Source organism: Mirounga angustirostris, unplaced genomic scaffold, assembly GCF_029215605.1.
Source record: "Mirounga angustirostris isolate CCGP_5_RB_7025 unplaced genomic scaffold, mMirAng1.0.hap1 SCAF_1, whole genome shotgun sequence".
Taxonomy (NCBI): domain Eukaryota; kingdom Metazoa; phylum Chordata; class Mammalia; order Carnivora; family Phocidae; genus Mirounga; species Mirounga angustirostris.
In genome coordinates this window covers 192,132,043-192,154,327 of record NW_026991709.1, presented here as the reverse complement: position 1 = coordinate 192,154,327, position 22,285 = coordinate 192,132,043, and the positions used below count along the sequence as shown (strand labels likewise).

The window sequence follows — 22,285 nt, the reverse complement described above, 5'->3', positions numbered from 1 at the left end:
CCACCTTACTTGTGCTTTCTAAATACACTGCCATTTCTATTTCTTCTCTTTTCCTTTTTGCCTTTTGAATGGCTTTTTTTCCTATTCTATTTTTTTGCCTCTACTCATTTAAAAGTTATACCTTTATTTATATTTATTTTATGTTTATTTCATTCATTTCTAATCTTTAGGTTACTACCCTAGAAAATATAGCATGCTTACATTTTTAATTTACCTAAGTCTAAAGTCAATCTATGCTTACATTCTTTCTGAATAATAGAAGGATCTTGAGACACTTCAAGTTCAGCCACCATCCCCTTGACATACACATTATTGTCATGTATTTCATTTCTTCCCTGTTTTGTTTCTAACTCATCATTACTTTACAGTCCATGTTTGTTTAGATTTACCCCCACATTTGTCACAAGCTTTGTTTGTTATTCATTCCTGCATCTCAGATATTGTCAGAAATCTCCTTTTGCCTAAAAAGAATCATTTAAATTTCTTTTAGTAGGATTTTGTTGGTGGCAAACTCAATTTTTGTCTAAAACTATCTCAACTTCATTTTTTTAAAATATTGTTGCTCAGTATTAAAAGTAGTTTTCTAGGTTAAAAGATATTTTTCTCAGCTATCTTCTGGCTAACAGAAGCTATTAAGAAGTCAAGGTATCACTCCAAATTCATTCCTTTATAGGTAATGGGACTTTTTTCCATTAGCTGCCTTTTTAAATAGCTTTATTGAAATATAATTTATATGACATACAATTCAACTGCTTAAAGAGTACAGCAGAAGTCACTCTCTATATTCTCCATCCTCTACCCCCAGCCCTAGGCAACTAATAATCTACTTTCTATCTATTCTGGGAATTTTATATAAATGGAATCTTATACATACTTTGTGACTGGCTTCTCTCACATAGCACAATGTTTCAAGGTTCATCCATGTTGTAGTATCTATCTGTATGTCATTCCTTTTTATTGTTGAGTAATACTACACTGAATGAATATGCCACATTTTGTCTATCCACTCATCAGCTAAGGGACACTCAGGTTGTTTCCATGTTCTGGCTATTATGAATAATGCTCCTAAGAACATTCATATGCAAATCTGTGTGGACATAACATTTTTATTTCTCTTGGGTATATATATAGGTGTGGAATTGCTAGGCCATATGACAGGTTTTCCAAAATGACTGTACCATTTTATATTCCCACTACCAATATATGAGGGTTCTAATTTCTTCATATTCTCACCAACACTTGTTAGTATGTCTTTTTAATTATTGCCATTCCAGTGGGTATGAAGTAATATCTCATTGTGGTTTTGATTTCTCTAATGACTAATGATATTAAGCATCTTTTCATATACTCATTATCCATTCCTATATCTTCTTCAGACAGATGTTCTAACTGCCTTTTAAAACTTTTGCTTTGCCTCTGAGATTTGATGGCTTTACTCCCATGTAAACATACAGATTTCTTTTTATTTATCCTCTTTGGGGTACTCTGAGCTTCCTGAGTTTATGGACTGGTACCTGCAGCAGTTTTGGAAAATTCTCAGCTTTCCGTTCTTCAACTATGGCTTCAGTGTAGTGACTCTGTCCCCACCCCCCATCTCTCTTTCCCTCTGGAACTCTGATTAGACATATGTCACACCTTCTTATTCTGTCTTCTATGTATCTTAATTTATCTTTCATGCATTTCATCTTTTTATCTTTTATTTACTTTATTCTATTCTGTTTTCTAGTTCATTATATGTCTTTTCTGCTATGATTACCCTGCAGATAAACCTAGTCATTAAACTTAAATTTCCATTTTTATATTTTCCCATTTCTAGACACTTTTTTGGTTGTCTTTATTTTTTTTAATTTAATTTTATTATGTTATGTTAATCACCATACATTACATCATTAGTTTTTGATGTAGTGTTCCACGATTCATTGTTTGCGTATAACACCCAGTGCTCCATGCAGTACGTGCCCTCTTTAATACCCATCACCAGGCTAACCCATCCCCCCGCCCCCCTCCCCTCTAGAACCCTCAGTTTGTTTCTCAGAGTCCATAGTCTCTCATGGTTCATCTCCCCCTTCGACTTCCCCCTCTTCATTTTTCCCTTCCTACTATCTTCTTTTTTTTTTTTATCATACAATGTATTATTTGTTTCAGAGGTACAGGTCTGTGATTCATCAGTATTACACAATTCATAGCGCTCACCATAGCACATACCCTCCCCTCCCCAGTGTCCATCACCCAGCCACCCCATCCCTCCCAGCCCCCAGCACTCCAGCAACCCTCAGTTTGTTTCCTGAGATTAAGAATTCCTCCTATCAGTGAGATCTTTTTGGTTCTCTTTAAATGTGCTTGGCATTTTTATAGTTTCTTGACCTTTATTCATATTTTCAATCCCTTGTTTTATTTATTTAAACATATTAAACATACTTATTTCTTAGTGTTTGTCTTGAAATTCCCACTTCTGAAGTCCTTGCCTCAGTGCTGTTTGTTCTTTCTACCAGCTATCAATTATGGTAGCTTGATTTCTTTCAAATTTTGTGATTTTAAAAAAATTTTTTCTGTGTGCTCATGTTTTTTGGAACTTTATCTGGAGAAAAACTGTGAGGTCTAAGTTGAATATGTGGCCCTTCAGAGCATTTGTCTCTGCCAGTACCTGGGGCACTATCAACCAAGGACCCCTTTAAACTCCACTCTCTACTTGAAGTTTTTAGATCACCTTACACTGCACATCTGTGCAAGAGCGACCTGCAGTTATGGATTCTCAAAGCTAGGTTTTTTTACCTTTCACTTGGCTCAAAGTTTTAAAATAGATAATTTTTCCTCGAGTCCCCTAGTCTAGGGGAGAGGAAAGTACAATGGGGAGGGTTTTAGTTTACCCTTGTACTAAGAGTGTGGCTCTCTGGGATCTCAGCTTAATGTGGTAGTGGTAGTGGAATTCCTGTTTGACTCTTCATCTTAAACAGACTCAGGCTTCTGTCTCTTTCCTTCAATGTCCACATGACCGTAGAAACTAATGCTCAAGTTCACCTGTCTAGAAAATGCCAACAAGAAGATAGAACCAGCACTCTGTTAGCACTCTAGCCCCCTGCTTTGGCTTAGTTTTGGCCCTTGAGATTTTTTCTAACTTGACAGTTCCTTAGTACATTTTAAAATATATGTTTTGAAAATATATTTTATCCAGCATTTTTTGTTCTTTTCAACACTAAATCTAGCATAAACAAGAACCAAACTACTGACAATAACTGCTGAGAATGAACAGAGTAGGATGCTTACAAAGAAACAGGACCCCCTTTTTCAGAATTGTTCATGTTGTGTAATTCACTAGAAAGGTTGAGATGGAATCCCATTTGCAGGATGAAGTCAGACTAGAGCAGGAGAGAAATAGGTTTCATCTTGCTTGCCAAATTTAAAGATTTGGTAGTGACTGGCAGTCTTGAGAAGGATTCTGAGTATGCTTAAAGATGCGCTGAAAAAGAGTTGTGATTGATTATCAACATGCTCTGGGTATGTGTGAACAGATGGTGGCACTGATCAGGTAGATGAAATCCATGAAACACATTTCTTCTTTATAATTTAATGAATCATGAGTCTATGACCATTTTTACCTATAATAAAAGTAAGTTCTCTCTTTCCCTTTCTCTCTCTCCCTCCCTCTCTCTCTCACAAAAACAGAGTATAAATAAAAAGAGGGAAAATCTGGATTAGGATTAACTAAAATTATAAAAGAAATAAAATCTACTGTGATCAGCAAGATCAGCATTCTTCACGTGGGGTATGGTTCTAAATCACATGCAGTTGTAGCCGCCAGCACAGTATACAGTTGATTCCACATATGAAACTGATTCATCTTAAAATAAAGCTAAAAAAAACTTTGGACTTTACATGCCTAAGCAAAGATGATGTTTATAGTATAAAAAAATGATTTGAGCTAACTTCTACAAGTATCAGAGTAGAAACCTAGCGTGGGAATGGGGTATTGAGAGAGGAATTTGAATGAAATTAACTTGATCAACAGAATGGTATTTAAGAGGAAGGAAGAACATGACAAGTTCTACATACACCTACTTTATTCAATAAAAATAGATTGATAATGATAAAACTATTTCAGTCTATAAATATTAGACAGTTGCTTTAAATAGCTTTCAGACTATCACTGCCATGAGGTAAATTTTAAATAAATATTTTATGCAGACAATAACAGAAGAGGGCTTTTCTAAGGGGAATACAGTTACAGGGTAGAAAATCATATTCCATAAAAATATGCCTTTTGCTTCTTTCACAGCCATAAACTCAATAAAAATGGAAAGTGATGCAATTGAACATACATGAGAACTGAGGCTGGGGAAGGTCTGTCTCGATGATGGCAAGAAGAAAAGCCAATCGGAATTACATCACACGCTTTATATGAAGTCCATGTGGACATCAAGAACACTTCATCTCGTCTGAAAGTTCTTCCACCACTTACGTCTGTGACACAACCAACACCCTGAAAACACTCCCTTGCCAAGGAAAACAGCTTCTTTTTCACTGCAGATATGGCCCTCATGTCTAGAAAGTGATATGCTTATTATCATGCAGGTTGGGTTATGAGGTTTGTAATCCTTCAGAGGTTAATAAGAAAATGTGTTACAAATTCAGAATAAAAGAGGAGATCTAAGATAGCAGAGTGGTGTCTTTGGCAAACTCCTAAAACAGAGGGAGTGACTAATACAGAAGTACTGAGATCAGTAGATGAAAAATGTGTTACACTAGGAACAAAGCCTCATATAGAACAGGGGATGCCATCAGTCTTTCCCTACAGAAAAACAATTATTTACGTGGCACATTCCATTCTTAAAGGCTTAACAGTGCTTCTGAAGGTAACTCATGGCCTCATAGATTGTGTCCGCACAGTCTGAGTCCTCTAAGTTTTCAGGTTTGAGTCTCAGTTCTCAGGGAGAACGTTTATGTGCCAAAGGGCTTCAAGATGCAAGGATTTCCATCCTGGCCAACTATGTCTGGTATCTGTGCCTTTGCACAAGTTGAGACTCTAAACTGTACTTTTACATTTTTGCAATTCACTTCCACCTTTGCAAACATGCTACATCATGGTTTTTCTATGACATCATATTTATAAAAGCAGTTTGGGTCTTCACTTCTACTTAATTTAATCACAAAGCTTTCAAGAGGCCCTACAAGTCCTAGTCATCTGTTCAGCATCAAACTGGAGGCACATGCCATTTCACATGGCTATTTAAAATACTTCCTTTCCCAGGGCCTGGGTGGCTCAGTTGTTAAGTGTCTGCCTTCGGCTCAGGTCATGATCCCAGGGTCCTGGGATCGAGTCCCACATCGGGCTCCCTGCTCAGCGGGAAGCCTGCTTCTCCCTCTCCTGCTCCCCTGCTTGTGTTCCTGCTCTCGCTAACTCTCTCTGTCAAATAAATAAATTCTTAAAAAAAAAAAAAAATACTTCCTTTCCCTTCAACCTACATGCTTTATCCATTTTAATAATTAATGCAAGCATCATTCCCTTTACACTCCACAACATTGTTTCTATATCAAATTTTCATTGAAACATTTAAAATTACCTATTTCAACATACTTTTATATCTAAAAATGAGTTTGTATACAAGAATTATTATTAGCTGCCTTTATTACCTACTTGGAGCAAATAATTATATATTGAGATTGACACTGATTTGAGGTCATGCCCTATTAATGAAGAGCAATCAAATGCTGAGTCAATTTTATCACCAATGGGTTATAAAAACAATTTTCGACTAAAATTTCCAAAAAAAAAAAAGTGTTTATCCAATTTTAGGAGCTTTTTTTTCATGACCAGGTCGAATTTTTTTATCTTTTTTTTTTTATTTAAAGGTAGTAAACTTCCAAAGAATCATGATAGAACTCATTTTAGATCTCTATTAAGAAGTACTCAGATCGAAGAGCATCTCCAAGCCTCCTGCCTTTGCAAACAGTTATCACTCTGAAGGTGCCTCTCTAAAACACCAGGTAAAAAAGTTCTCTGGGCACTTTTAAAAGCTTTCTACATATTCATTACAAGCAGCAAGAAGAAGTAACAAAATTAGATGCAATTTCAGATCTGGTTCCCAGAGTTCCACTCCCCTCCTTATGCAGCATCTCAGAAGAATTTCTGAAATGTTCTACCAGGACTCTGCGTCTTTATAAACTGTTAAGACAACAGTTTATAAAGTCAACTATGCCTGCATTCTTTGCTAGTTGGGATCCAAAGTCACTTTCTGATTTCCATTTCTATCACTGCCTCACTAAACCCTTGAGTTTCACAATTAACGTTTCCATTTCCCCCAGGTAAGCTTCAGAGCCTCTTTCTTTCCTTTTTTGGAAAACCTGCCATTTCACATAGACTGGAGTTCTTCCCACTTCCTCCTCTGTGTGGAGTTGGGGTGGGATGGTATTTTTACTTATCCTTCTAGGTTTGCTCAGTCACTGATTTGAGTTTGCATTCTTCACCAGACCTATCATTGCTATTTTGCCAATTTGGTTATTTAGACAAAAAACACTGACTAAACTTAAACTACTTACATTACTCCAGCCAGAAGTAAACTCTCCTCTCATCAAATAATCAGGGTAATTTTTCTAGGACATTTCTTACTTTCCCAACTAAGTGGTCAGTATTGGCTTTGAAGTGAGAAACATTTTGAATATGCACTACTTTTAGAGCCCCTGGGTAGCTAGCTCAGTGTCATGTGCTAAAAACAAGGTTTAGTAAGTCTATGGGAACCACAGAGCTCAAAATCCACCACCGAAAGCTTTATCCACACAACTCTGTGTAAACGAAAGAGTTCAAGAGACTGTAATAATGACACCAAACAATTGTTCTGTCAATGTGTATAATCAACTATTGCAAAAATTAACCCTTCAGGTGTCTGTGATGATGTTGACAAGCAACATATTCATATAAATCTTGTAGAAAAGTTATCCAGGGGTACCTGGGAGGCTCAGTCCATTAAGTGTCTGCCTTTGGCTCAGGTCCTGATCCCAGGGTCCTGAGATCAAGTCCCGCATCCTTGCTCCTTGCTTACCAGGGAGCCTGCTTCTCCCTCTGCCTGCCACTCCCCCTGCTTGTTCTCTCTCTGTGTGTCAAATAAATAAAATCTTAAAAAAAAAAAAAGTTATCCAAATAGGCTACAATAGACCATGAGTTATGCTAATAATCCAATTTTATTCTTTTTTTTAATTAATTAATTTATTTATTTATTTTTTATTCTTATGTTATTCCCCATACATTACATCATTAGTTTCAGATGAAGTGTTCCATGATTCATTGTTTGTGCATAACACCCAGTGCTCCATGCAGAATGTGCCCTCCTCAATACCCACCACCAGGCTAACCCATCCTCCCACCCCCCTCCCCTCTAGAACCCTCAGTTTGTTTTTCAGAGTCCATCGTCTCTCATGGTTCGTCTACCCCTCCGATTTCCCCCGCTTCATTCTTCCCCTCCCGCTACCTTCTTCTTCTTCTTTTTTTTTTTCTTAACATATATTGCATTATTTGTTTCAGAGGTACAGATCTGAGATTCAACAGTCTTGCACAATTCACAGCGCTTACCAGAGCACATACCCTCCCCAGTGTCTATCACCCAGTCACCCCATCCCTCCCACCCCACCCCCCACTCCAGCAACCCTCAGTTTGTTTCCTGCAATTAAGAATTCCTCATATCAGTGAGATCATATGATACGCTAATAATCCAATTTTAGAGAATATCAATCCATGCCTCTAAAATTTAATAAATTCCATGACAAGTGATTCACCCAACTGGAATCAGTTCACATAGCCTCTGGGATTCCACAAAGCACAAAACACAAGCACTCAGGGCTAAATGCTTAGCAATAGCTTATGTCTTAATAGACCTGCTCGACCATACCCACTCTCCCCTCTCAAAGTAGAAATAAGAAAAATAAGCAATTGAAGTAATGATATGAAGTATAAACAATGAATGTTAAGAGTTAATCCAATAAGGGGCGCCTGGGTGGCTCAGTCCTTAAGCATCTGCCTTCAGCTCAGGTCATGATCCCAGCCTGGGATCAGGCCCCGCATCGGGCTCCGTGCTCGGCAGGAAGCCTGCTTCTCCCTCTTTCTCTCCCCCTGCTTGTGTTCCCTCTCTCGCTGTGTCTCTCTCTGTCAAATAAATAAGTAAAATCTTTAAAAAAAAAAAAAAAGAGTTAATCCAATAAGAACATTCTTTCAATGGAGAAAATACAAAAAACTAACTCTTACTAATACTTTTTAGCAATCTTTTATCAATCTATAAGGGATTTCTGCATATTATAAAATCTTATTTTTATTTATATTCTTAGAAATCCATTTTCCCCATTAGTCAAGTGAAATATGACATTTATTATTATTATTAATATTATTATTTGGTTATACTTCTTCAATAATAATGGGGATAATTATTAGCTACTTTTTTGAGCCAAGCATTTTAATTACATTATTTCATTTAAGCCTGTGAGTCTCCCCCTAAGGTTTGTGGTGTTGCCCCATTTCATAGAAGAGCAAAGTGGTTGAGTGACATAAATTACTCCTCAAGATCATGCAACTAGCAAAGGCAGGCTAGAGATCTGCCAGAGTCCACTTTATGTGTCAGCCTACACTCTTTCTGCCTTACTCCATTTCTCTCCTCAAACATCCTTCTGACCTGACCACTTATGGAACCCTTAAAAGTAACCAGATATTAAAAGTTAAAACCAACTCAAAAAATAAAAAATAAAAAATAAAAAAATAAAAAATAAAAGTTAAAACCAACTCAAGGACCAATGGTCTCTCAGACACCTATGGACTAATAAAGGCCTGCTTGCTGAAGACCATATACATGTTTTATTTACCTAAACAAATTTCATGGCATTTTTAGTTGTAAAAGTGCCTTGAACTATCTCCCACTGTTGAATGACAGGATGGGGAGGAAAAATTTAAGCCAAAACAATAATTTTGCCCAGACGTTATGAGTTCACGCTTATCTTCATAGCTTCAATCCCAGAGAGAATGGTCATTGTTTAGTCAACAGGCCACCCTACCACTGGGCTTGCTATACCCTAGCTCAACTCTCTGAGAGGAAAGGACTGCAAAAAAGAAACTGGAAGAGAGGGCTGAACAGGGAAGCCCATTCTGCATTTTGTGGAACTCCTTGAAAGGAAAGGGTTACATTCAAATCCACTAGACATTCTCCTCAGATCTCCCTCCACTCCTTCATCTAAACTTTTTGTCATAATCTCAACATCAACTTACAAATGTAAAGTTGGCAGAAGTAAGCAAAATTTTTGTTTTTTCTGTAGAGAAATGCACATACATGCAACACACAGACATGGTGAAGTAGATGCTACATATTATTTCCTCTCTATAATTTGCAAATTCTCTGCAATGACTATGCAAATATTTCACAATGATAAAAATCATACCATCATTTAAACATTTTTTGTCTCCACTTCCACTGGTTCTTCATAGAAGTCTGCATTACTCTTAACTCTGCTGCATTTTATAAGGCAATAAACAAAAGTAAAACTTAGAATAAGACCAGGGGCGTTTAAGAGTACATGGTAGAAAAAAGAAAAAAAAATTTAATTGGTGTGGTTATTATTTCAGAAGCAAAACAGTTTAAATCCAGGGATAAATAAAAGCATCTCAAAGTCTCAAAAGACCTACTTGGGGCTATTCATAAATTTAATAATTAAGCATGTATAAAAATAATAGATATTTAGGCGTTCAGTTCATTTGTAGCCCAAAGTTTAATTTTGAAAAGTAACAAACCAAATTCTTTAAAACTGGCAATACCAATATAAATTAATGGAACAGGTTACTATAATTATATTTTATAAATATTGCATAATTATATTTTATAAATATTTATAAATATTGCAAAATTATATTTTATAAACAGATACCAATAATAATAATAACATTATTGGGTGGCTCAGTCCGTTAAGCATCTGCCTTTGGCTCAGGTCGTGATCTTAGAGCCCTGGAATCGAGCCCCTCAGCAGGGTGTCTGCTTCTCCCTCTCCCTGTGCTACTCCCCCCACTCATGCTCTCTCTGTCCTCTCTCAAATAAATAAATTATTTAAAAATAATAATAATATAAAAATAATAACACTATCAATAACAATGCCTGACATTTATTGAATGCTTTCTAGAGATCAGCCAGGGACTAAGTGCTTTAAATGCATAATCTCTTGGAATGGTCAAAGCAACCCAATGAAGAAGGTACTTTCCTTTCTCCTATGCCTATTTCATGGATGAAAAAACTGAGGCTTAAAGAAGCTGAACAATTTAAGCAAACAGTAGAATTGGAATGCAAAGTCAGTTCTACCTTAAACACTATGCTAAAACCAAAATGTCTTCATACCGTTGAAATCAGTTAAATTGGCTTCCAAGATCAACACCTTTGGAGACAGTCATCTTCTTAGGGATGGGCCAAAATTTGGCAATGATAGAAATGTCACAAAATAGCAATCTTATGAAAACTCGGGAAATTTGGAAGACAGTATTACAAGTAAATGTTAATTCCCAAGACACCAAACTTACTCATTAGAAAATCTTGAACACCTTAATAAGTAGAAATTTGACCAAAGATGTTCCCTGATCTCTTTTTGGAATCTAGGATTCTGAATGAAAAAAATCTTGTGTGTTCTTCTTCATTGTCCATATATTTCATGATATCACATAAAACAGGTTATGTGGGTATTTGGGGGAAGTATGTATGTAAACCATAACTTTCCAGTCACACTAAGAGTATAAAAGTTTATAACTTTGGATCATACCTTGGTTTTCATGAACTTGGAGTGACTTTTGTAAACCTCTATTTGTTTGATCTCTTCTTCGCGGTCCTCAGTGTTCAGCACACCATTGGCTTTTAACATCTGGATCTCATCCTCCAGATCCCTTATGTTTCGCTCCAATGAAGCGATTTTTGTGTCCTGTTGTTAAAAAAAAATGGTAAAAAAAAAAAAAAAAGAAAATTGTTTTTTCAGTATCATCAAAACAGAATTCCAGAAAGTAATTTGGGTAGTAAGACATTAACTATGATACAGGCATAACCCTGAGTTCAGAACAACTTATGTTTTTCACTTTTGAGGATCATTTGTGAGATTACTTTTTAAGCTCTCAATAAAGATCATGTGACAATACAATATGGAGAGTTGCCTAGATAGGTTTGTCTATACCTGGTAATCAAATTACCAAAGCAACAGTGACGAAAGTGATCTAAAGTGTTAAAAAACACCATTTAAGTGGGCAAATTTGTAATTTCAGATATAGTTTACCAGCGTACAATTTCTAGTCTACTTGTAAACACAAAAACAGTTTGTTCATGTGTATACTATGTGCCTGGTTTTATAAGGCAAGCTTGGAATTTGACTCTGAGAGACAAGGAAATTAAAATCTACTAATGAGGAAAAGGATTCTAATCTAGAATACAGACATCAATGAAATTAAATAACTGAATCCTGACTTAGTATGACTGATATATTAAATATTGAAAATTTATAGCAACTGGAAATAATATATCACAACGTCATGATTTATTTGGCAAGCAGCTCCCTGCGTGACAAAAAACATTTCTACTTTGCAGGGCATTTCTAATCTATTGACTTTCAGAGTTGAAAAAACTAGAAATATTACACTCAAATGTGAGACTGAGAAAAAAAAAAACAACCCCAGAGAATTTTTTTAAGGAAATGACAGACTCTACACACAAGATAGAGCATAATAAGAAATGATGCATTAAAAAGAAAAGAAGAGAGAGAGCTTTTATAGAGGAAAAAACCTTTCCCCAACCTGAGGTGTTAAACTCCAACCAGTCTTTGGAATAAAATACATTGAAAGTTTGACTGTAAGTTTCCTCCCTGACACCATGAACCTGCCCTTTTATGGTACAGATCCAAAGAGCTGATATCACATTTGTAATTGAATGTTAATGAACAACAAACAATTAACTCATTTTTTTTTTTACCAATTAATTTTCAGGAATCTAGAAGACGAAAGAGTTCCAAAAGTAAAGAAAATGGATGGCCTATTCTATTTAGAACTAACTCATAGGAAAAACTTTGCAAACATCTGTCCTGATTTTGTGGCTATTTTCCATTTTAATTTCCTATATTCTATTGTCGATGGCATGTCTCATGGGGCAATATAATAATCATTGCTATTATCACTTAACATTGTCATCTTCATTAAATGGAGGAAAATGAGGAGAAACAACTTCTTATTGAGTGCCACTACGTGTGAACATCCAAGAGCTCCAAGTGTTGAAGACATTTTTATTAGTTCTCAGAAAAACCCCAAGAAGAAGAAATAAAAAGATTCTGAAATCTGCAAGATTATTATGGAATGTTATATTCTCTAGCATTTCATTTTCCTTTAAAAATAATATTTATTGTTATTCTTTCCAGTTATAAAAATAATGGCACTTTAAATTCCTAGAAAATGGAGAAAATCACCTCTAGTCCTACCATCAAGAGATAACCATCACTCATGTTTTATGTACAGCCAGCTAGTCTTTTTCTATTCTAGATGCAATTTCTAGAAATCCTGTATACTGCCAGTTTGAGTGAAAGGAGTATCACGGACTAAATGTCTACATGCCTCCAAATTTCCTATGTTGAAGCTCTAATCCCTAATGTGAAGGAAATGCAATGGTATTTGGAGATGAGGCCTTTAGGAGGTGATCAGGGTTACATGGGGTCATAAGGATGAAGCCCTCATAAGAAGAAACACTAGAGAGCTTCTTTATTCTCTCTTGCTCCCTGCCATGTGAGGACACAGCAAGAAGGTGGCCATCTGTGAGCCCGGAAGAGAGCTCTCACCAGAACCCAATCCCGCTCTCGCCCTGATCTGGGACTTCCAGCCTCCAGAACTGTGAGAAAATACATTTCTGTTCTTTAAGCCACCCAGAAGTGGTATTTTGTTATAGCAGCCTGAGCTGACGAATGTAGGAAGGCATCTTTAGTGACTCTTTTGAGTTCTGAGCTATGAGAACTCTGTAGACGAAAAGAGCAGCAATAATAAAAAAGGATGCAGAAAAAGAACTTCTAAACATTCATAAGAGCCTTCTTAAATAAATGGCAGTCATTTTAAATCAACATTTTTTTCTGACTATAAAATTAAGACATGCTCACTATAGGACACCTGGGTGGCTTAGTCGGTTAAGCGGCTGCCTTTGGCTCAGGTCATGATCCCACGACCCTAGGGTCTTGATCCCACTCTTGATCCCTGCTCTGCAGGCATCCTGCTTCTCCCTCTCACTCTGCCTGCAGCTTCCCCTGCTTGTGTGCTCTCTCTCTCTCTCTCTGTGTCAAATAAATAAATAAAATCTAAAGAAAAGGAAGACATGCTCACTATAGAAAACTTGAAAAGCTATGTAGATAATTATGACTGTACATAACCCCATCACCCAGATATACCCACTATTAACACTTTTATTTATTCCCATGAAAGCCTTAAGATTATATTACTACTTTAAAACAAAAAAAGGATAGTTATCAATTAAAACTCTAACCAAAGGGCGCCTGGGTGGCTCAATTGATTAAACGTCTGCCTTCAGCTCAGGTCATGATCTCAGGGTCCTGGGATAGAGCCCCACATCGGGCTCTCTGCTCAGCAGGGAGTCTGCTTCTCCCTGTCACTCTCCCTCTGTACTCTCCCTCTCTCTCTCTCTCAAATAAATAGAATCTTAAAAAAATAAAATAAAATAAAAATAAAACTCTAATCAATATGACAGAGATTTCCTCTTTTTGAGATATAATCTTTCAGCATTTACAAAGATCTAAGTACAATCTTTACAAGAGTTTAACTGTAAGTTAAGTGTAAAAGGAAGAGCCTACATCTGTGCTATTCTAATACAAAATCTTCTGGGATTTCAGACCCAAGTTTAAAGGAAGCATTTTCAAATGTATGTATGTATTCAACATATGCATGTATAAAGACGTGTGTGTGCAACATGCTTTGTGGTCCTTCTGTTTTACACCTTAATTTTTGATACACTTAGAATTTCAGGTCTCAATCACATAGGCAGGGGCGGAGGGGTAGAGTGTACCCTCAGCTTTCCCCTCAGTCAAATCCTGAGGCTTTAGTTAGCAATGACCACAATCGCCAGCTTCTAACTGGGTTAGAAGGAGCTTTTTACCACACTTTAAAAAATTACATACTGCTAAAGAAAGATCAGAACAGGGTTAAGATAGAAAGTTTTGTAACAAAAAAATTATCTTGACCTATATGCGTCTGAGTTAAAATTTCACCAAATAGTGAAACACATTTTAAAACTATTATTTTTAACTTTTACTAATTTCCTTAAATTAGCCAACTTTTCTTTTTCCTCACAAGCTTTTTTTCCTTTTAGCCACAGGTATCCCAAAATACTAAAAAAAAGAAAGGGTGGGGGGGTGTTGTGGAAGTCACTTTAATAATGATCTATTTTTTCCTGTCCTTATTTATGTTTCCGTACTTCAAGAAGTCACGTTTAAAGACCACAGAACTCAGACCTGAAATCTTGAGCATAGAGAAAAGGAGATAGGAGAGTATCATTAAGACCTAGAGAAGAGAACAGATACAAAATACATAGATATATCAGATGGTATATTGACTGTGCCCAAGAAGATACTCAAAATGCTGAGGCAGAGAAAGACGTGAAGAAATCCAAGTATGAAATATAAAGGTAAATAAAATGACTGCCATGGTCACAGCTACTCTACTACCTCAGTTTGAGGAACTCAGCGAGAAGAAATTTCATCTTTTTCTTTTTTTTCAAATCTCTAAAACTAAGATGAATTACTATAAACTTCTATATTTAAGGAGGACTATGGAAGGCAACCACCTCACAGTTCCTAATATGGCTCAATGTGGTATAATGGATGCTGCCCTTCAAAACTGAGGCTAACTGCACATCTCAAGAACTCTAACCACTGATCTAGAGTGAAGACATAATGCTGTAATATCCTGAAAAGTGAAGTTTCAGAAGGGAGAGCAATATTTACTCCCAATCACCAGAGTTTTCTTCATCTGAACATCTCCACATGTTACTTACCACTGATACTTTAAAATAATTTATGTAGTGATTTTCAAGTATTCATTTTGATTATGTTTCACAAATAAGCAAACTCTCAAAGCAATCATTGTGGGCCTTCCTTGGGAGATGGAGAGAGTGAAACACAACATAGAACAGCTTTTCCCAAAATCCACAGAACACAAAAGCTCTGTGAAAAGGGCATTGTAGGGTCAAATAAGTTTGAGAAATGCTTACTGGGGATTCCCTATGCACATTAGCATTAATGGCTCTGGGGAAGTTCTGCAGCAAAGTATTCTATTTAATTTGATTTTTCCCAGTATTATTCCTCTAGAAGTCAATTCTTAAAAAAGGGGGGGGGGGCAGAATTTAATGGCCACATTTAGCTCAGGGTTATATACTAAAGTGAAAAATCAAAACAGTGATTTGGATTCTTCAAGGGAAAACTTACCATCATTACCCTCCATTTAAAGCAATTAGGTGCTTAAATATCCAGATCACCTTGTTGGCTTCTGTAACTCAAAAGTGGTTTACTGAGAGCCTGCTCTGAGCTCAGAGCAGGGAAAGAACATAGACTCCCATGCTCTCAGAAACTACCACTCCATGTCTCAAGTAACATTTTTCAAATAGCCTTGAGACAGGACAACCATGAAATTGTTTTGCTTTTATACAGTATTTTCATTAAGGACTGTAAGAACATGGGACATAAAGTTTCAGGAGGAAAAAAAACAGCTGAAATGTGTTTGCTCATTCCTTACTGGTTAGAAAAAAAATCTGAATTGAACATCTTTCAAATCATTTCTTTCCACACATTCATAAAATAATACTTGTAAAAATTTTTTTTTTAAAGATTTTATTTATTTATTTGACAAAGAGAGTCACAGCGAGAGAGGGAACACAAGCAGGGGGAGTGGAAGAGGGAGAAGCAGGCTTCCCGTGGAGCAGGGAGACCGATGCGGGGCTCGATCCCAGGACCCTGGGACCATGACCTGAGCCGAAGGCAGATGCTTAACAACTGAGCCACCCAGGCACCCCAATACTTATAAAAATTTTATACATCAATTGCAGATCATAACTCCTACTTAAAGATTCATAACCAAGACTATTTTACATTTATCATTCAAAAGACGTAAAATAGGTACTTGACGGGCAATTAATAAATAAACCACTGAAATTGAATCCCTAGCAGCCATCAACCCAATAGGCCCACCTGCTGATTTTTAAACTAGCCGTAAGTATTAGCACAGGTGTTGGACTACAGCAATGAAAATGAAAATCAGGGCGCCTGGGTGGCTCAGTTGGTTAAGCGACTGCCTTCAGCTCGGGTCATGATCCTGGAGTCCCGGGATCGAGTCCCACATCAGGCTCCCTGCTCAGCGGGGAGTCTGCTTCTCCCTCTGACCCTCCTCCCTCTCATGCTCTCTGTCTCTCATTCTCTCTCTTGCAAATAAATAAAAATCTTAAAAAAAAAAAGAAAATGAAAATCAGATGGGAAGACTGAAATAAGTTTATCTCTGCTTTATCTTTTTTTCTTTTCTTTACTTATTTCTGAGTTTTTCCAGGACATGTCTGCTACAGTTGATAGGAAACTTAGACACAAGGAGTTTTCTCATTCATTCAACAAATATGTACTGAGCATCTATTGGGTACCAGTCACATCGCCCAGGTATGTGAGATACTAGGTATATCTCAACAAGATTCATGGGCACCCTTCTCTCTCTAACATGGAGTACAATCTAGATCACTGTTACTCCAAGCGTGGTCCACAGAACAGCAGCATTGACATCACCTGAGTTTCAGAAATGCAGCATCTCAGGCCCCAACCCAGACCTACTGAATCTGAAACTGCATTTTCACAAGGTTCTCAGGTGATGTGGGTGTTTTAAATGACTACAGGTGTCCAGCATACAGGAGGCACAAGATTGACCAGTGCAGAAGAAACCAAGACAATTTTACAAGCCAAGTACATTTAGAAAAATATTAACCTACTCTCAAGAGCTATCCGTCTCAGCCTAAGTGTACACCAACCCTGGGAGTAAACTTTCTGGAACATCTTTGCCAGTCCAGATGCCTTTATTGCCCTTTTTGTATTTGTTGAACATTATGTTCCCCTTAAACAGCAAAAAAAAAAAGATTTCAATTCCTCTCTAGGAACTGTGAACACTGAAATGATGAGTAGGTGGAACATCAAAAGAGCAATTATTGCTGAGTGTCACAATGTGGTTTTTTTTTTTCAAATACAGTAAGAATTACTGGTTTCATTTTAATATCAGGCCAAGAAGAAAATACAAGCAGTCTTTACAGAGCATGGAACTCACCGTGATCACATATCGGTCTACAGACATTGATCAACAAACTTAGGGCCAATTTGGTTTAAGGAAGAAGACGTGATCTAATGTTCAGGAAACATCCCAACCTAATTATATTATACTTTATTTAGAATAAAATTCTAGACTATTATTACTGGATGCCACAGAGGCTCCTAAAGGCTTAACTTTTAAAACTCATCTAGTTGTAGTTGCAAACATAACTGAGCTTCCCTTGGTCTTAGGGTATCTGAGGAACGCCCTTGACTTTGGAAGGGTTTACTGTGTGGGATTAACCGCAGTTTTGTAAGCCCAAGTCAAGCCCTCTAGAAAGAAGTCGGCTTGGGCCTAAAGCATGTTAGAAGAAAAAAACTAAAAACAAAAAAATCAGTAACTGAACTTCTTGGGCCTTATCAAACTGTAAAGAGATGGTGACCTAGATGAGAAAATGACAGGGGACATGCTGTTTTTTGGTGGTACTATTGGTTTTTTGTTCATACAGTACCTAATTCTTTACAGCAAAATGTACGAGCACAGAATCAGGTCAAATTCAATGCAATTAGGGTGCTTCGATGTTTCTTTCCATGGCTTCATTCGCCTACTTCTGACTCACTCTTCATGAAGCCTATGCCTCAGAAATGCATGCTTCCTGTCATCCTGTCTCTGTGCACACTGCTAATGACCCATGGGCAGAAGATGTGTTTCTTTCTGGACACTACGCAGCCACTGAGGTTTTGGTCTCCATATTTGAATTTGTTGTTGTTGTTGTTGTTGTTGCTGTTGCTGTTGTTGTTAATAGACTCAAGTCGGAAGAACAGAAAGAGAGCTGACGCTAAAACAATCCTCCTGACCCTTCGAGAGTCACAAATCTGGAAGTAAAATCTGGCTCAGGCTTTTACGTCTTTGGGCAAGATGGTGAGGCTGTCTGAAATAAGACCACGCTCAAGAGCATGTCATGAAAATTACAAGTGATCTATAACACATGAAAAGTACCCACATGGAGCCTCCTGCACGAGAGTAAAGGGTTGCCATCATTATTATCATCAGCCAACAACAGTATAGTAAGTCCCCACCCATTGCCCAGTTCTGTGAGGTGCACATGTAGAAGACAGTAGCTTCCACTTTTAGTCTACACCGTCTAACTTTGTGAACATGTTCCTAAGGTCGCTAATCCTATAACCTAAGGTTGTTATAAGAATTACATGAGTGAGAAAATGTACACCTTCCAGAATAATAGCCAACACACAGTAGGTGCTCTACAAAGATTACCTTCTTCCCAGTTCTAGCTGTAGCATTTATCAATTACTTTTTTATCTGTCTGCTCAGCTTCTTTTCTTTTTGGGAACTACATCGCCCCAATTCCTTGTTGTTTTAGTGGGGTTTTCATGTGTGGCCCTGTTCAGTGGCAAGTACCATGGATTCTCTGGATGTGGATTGATCTGTGGTGATCTCATTATGCCATCAAGACCAATCAGAGTTCTTTTAGGGGACTCACATAAATTCAGAGGCCTCTCTTTTTCTGAGCCTATGTTTCTCCTTTTCTGAGATTATGAATGATAAGGAAAATATGGGCCTATGGCTGGTTATGGCCTTCTTTGATACCACGATTAAGAATGTGCTTGAGGGGCGCCTGGGTGGCTCAGTCGTTAAGGGTCTGCCTTCAGCTAAGATCATGATCTCAGGGTCCCGGGATCGAGCCCCACATCCGGCTCCTTGCTCCACGGGAAGCCTGTTTCTCCCTCTCCCACTCCCCCTGCTTGTGTTCCCTCTCTCACTGTGTCTCTCTCTGTCAAATAAATAAATAAAATCTTAAAAAAAAAAAAAAAAAAAAAACAATGTGCCTGAATGATTGTACCCTTATAACATCATTTGAACAGCTAGGTACAGCTATATCTGAACCATCCACTCCCCTAGAATACCAAAATACAATAGCAGGGTTTCAGCCACTTGCAACCAGAAGAGTATACCACAAAAGTGATAGCATGAAAGGTAACACCAAAATACAATTAGATACAAGAGTCTACAAATCTACAAAGAAAGGTCAGAAATGAGTAAGACCACCATAGAAGAGTCAACAAATCTCCAGAAAGCAAAGGAGCCTAATATAGGGTCTAGAGATGGATAAGAACAAGATTATCATACGGAAGATGAAATTCTTTCCGGCCAGAAATAATAACACATGCAAAGTCAAGAGTACTCAGCATGGTGTCCAGCACATAATATTTAATTAATATAAGTTGAAAGAATAAGATAACAAGTATGAATTATGTATGAAGAGGAGTAAGAAGACAGGACTAATTAAAAAGTATAGATCACTTTTTGTTGCAGAGGAGTCGGAAAAGAAGAAGGGGCTGGATGATAAGCACTCTTCAGAATCAAGCTGGGAGTTTGCATTTGGCTATGACTGGGAATCATTTATAAGCTGGTAAAAAGAAGGCAACAAGATGGCCTTTGGGAAGTTAATCATAAAAATGGAAGCCAAAATGGGAGTTGAGACAGTAGAGATGATAGATCATCAGCCTAGTGGTAAAGGAATTCTCAGACACAGTTAAGAAGAGTATAGAGAAAAACGGCACAGGAATCACCAAAAGGAAGAGCTATAAAATTGATGGAAATCATGAAAAAGTCACAGAAAATTAGAGAGTGAAGTTTCAAGAAAGAAAGTCAGAAAAGGTTTGAGCAGACTTTAAATCCCATAGAATCAGGGTGATGGCTGAGTCACTCAACAACTAGGACAGCATAGGTCAAGAACCAACCTAAACAGACACCACCTAGAGCAATAGAACCAGGTCTGGGAAATCTCTGAAAAGCCAGGGGTTAACTCTTTAGTTGCTGGAGTGGGGGAGCGTAGCCTGGGGATTTGAGATAACCACAGAAGCATTTCAATATTTTAACAAGCAGTGTAGTTGCACCTATGCTTCAAAGCTGACTATCAGCCCTTCATAGAAAGTTGCTTCAATTAATACTGATAGCTTTCGACATTCCCAATGCATGGAAGGGAACACTGGTTAATCCAAAATCATTTCCATGTGCCTGTGAAACACACTAATGCAGAGGCTCCCCAGTGCCAGTCTGTGGACTAGGTGCATCAGATTCATCTAGGGAGTGAATAAAAAGTACCAATGACTTGATGTCACCCAAGGACATTCCCTTTCAGGATAGAGGTGACACAAAAGTTCGTATTCATTTGTAAACTCCTCAGGGGGGAACAAAGCCACATCAAAAGATTTCTTTTGGGGGGGAGCACCTGGGTGGCTCAGTCATTGAGCGTCTGCCTTAGGCTCAGGTCATGATCCCAGTGCCCTGGGATCGAGCCCCGCATCGGGCTCCCTTCTCAGCGGGGAGCCTGCTTCTCCCTCTCCCATTCCCCCTGCTTGTGTTCCCTCTCTCACTGTGTCTCTCTCTGTCAAATAAATAAATAAAATCTTAAAAAAAAAAAAAAGATTTCTTTTTTAGACCTATGTTTTCTTCCTCATTTATGTTGAAGATATAAATATATTTGCATAATCTGAATATATAGAAAAGAATACTATAGGACAGAAGCAATGTTTCTCCATTCCAGCATTAAAAATGCACTTAATAACAACAGCTAATGTGTATTGATTACTAATGCAAACACTGTGGTAGAAAATCTCATTTAATCTTCCCTATAACCCTGTGAATTAAGTACTTATTTTACTCATTTTATAGGCCAGGAGACCTATAGAAGGTAAATAACTTGCCAAAGATCTTCCCTTTGTTGAAATAACTTTCTAGGCCCAAGATGGCTCAACTTCTGCTTGGGGTTCCTTGTCAGCAAATCAATACTTAGATAACTTTCATGTCCCTGTAAATGCTCCACTTGACCAGAAATGCAGTGTATCCAGTCAGCCAATTCCCACATGCCAAGCCAACTCTGAGTTCTAATTTCCTTGTTCCTTCTCACCTTAAACAAGTTTGACTACGTGGTCCTAGCCAATCAGATATTTTCTATTTTTTTTTTCTTCCTTATTCTTTATTCTTTATCCTATAAAACCTTCCTTCCTCCCACCCCATTTTCCAGTTGTCCAAATGGAGACTGCTTCATGAAGTGCTAAAGTTTATTTGTATCACCTCCATTGTCTTCTTCAGTCACTTTTTAACACCTTTAATACACTGGAATGGTTCCCTCCACATATAGAAGAGAGGAAGCCACACAGTGGGACCTTGCTGTCTCCAGGAAAACCTCAGGAGAACTGGCTTCAGAGAAGCTGTGCCACCTAGAAGCTCGACTATTTTGATCCTTTCTTCCACACAGTACGATTAGCCTTTAAAGATCACAGAGCAAGGTCAAAAGAAAATAGTGAAGAGGCTGAGGAGAGAGGACAGGGAGGAAGAAATTTCAGAAAGTGCTTCCAGATGAGAGAGTAGCCCATCAGTGTGTGCTGTGTGAAGCCCCGCCCTCCCTAAGGCTGGATCAAAGTCATCTTTCACATACATATAAATACAAAGACAGTTTGAATTCCCAGAGATCCAGAGAAATACTACTTTGCAAAACAGTGATTGCATTTCGAGGAGTAATGAAAAGATGGACATCTCACACCTCTATTCCCTTCCAATGCTCTTTAGGAAAACATTGGGTGAGGAAGCTCTCTTCACTGGCCTCTAGCAACCTGAACTTGCTCTTCCCATTCCTTTTAAACCATCCCCACAATGCCTTCAACACCCTGGTTTGGGGCCTCATTCTTAGGATCTCCAAAACATACCACAAATCCTTCTATGTTCAACCAGTTTGTCTCATGGAAAAAGCAACAGGCAGCGGAGGAATTCAGGCCACCCCAAGTCACCAGCACGGCCTGATGGATGTGGAAACTGGACCGTGCCTTAGGGATGAGGCATGTGACAGCCGGTACACTGTCATTACTGAAACTTGAAAGGGGAAGTTCACATGAGGCCTGTGGTTGACTTCTCAACCCTGCTGGCGGAGGCGCACGCCAATAAGGAAATTGCAATCCC

The 22,285-nt window shown here is 37.8% G+C and overlaps 1 protein-coding gene across 1 annotated transcript in view; it reads right to left on the bottom strand.

The window, feature by feature from the left end:
* The window catches only part of ERC2 (ELKS/RAB6-interacting/CAST family member 2), an 832,212-nt gene that overhangs the window by 485,739 nt on the left and 324,188 nt on the right, over positions 1 to 22,285 (bottom strand). Inside the window, exon 5 of the mRNA XM_064593283.1 lies at positions 10,768 to 10,923. Coding sequence (XP_064449353.1) covers positions 10,768 to 10,923 — 156 coding nt within the window. The remainder of the gene's footprint in view (positions 1 to 10,767; positions 10,924 to 22,285) is intronic.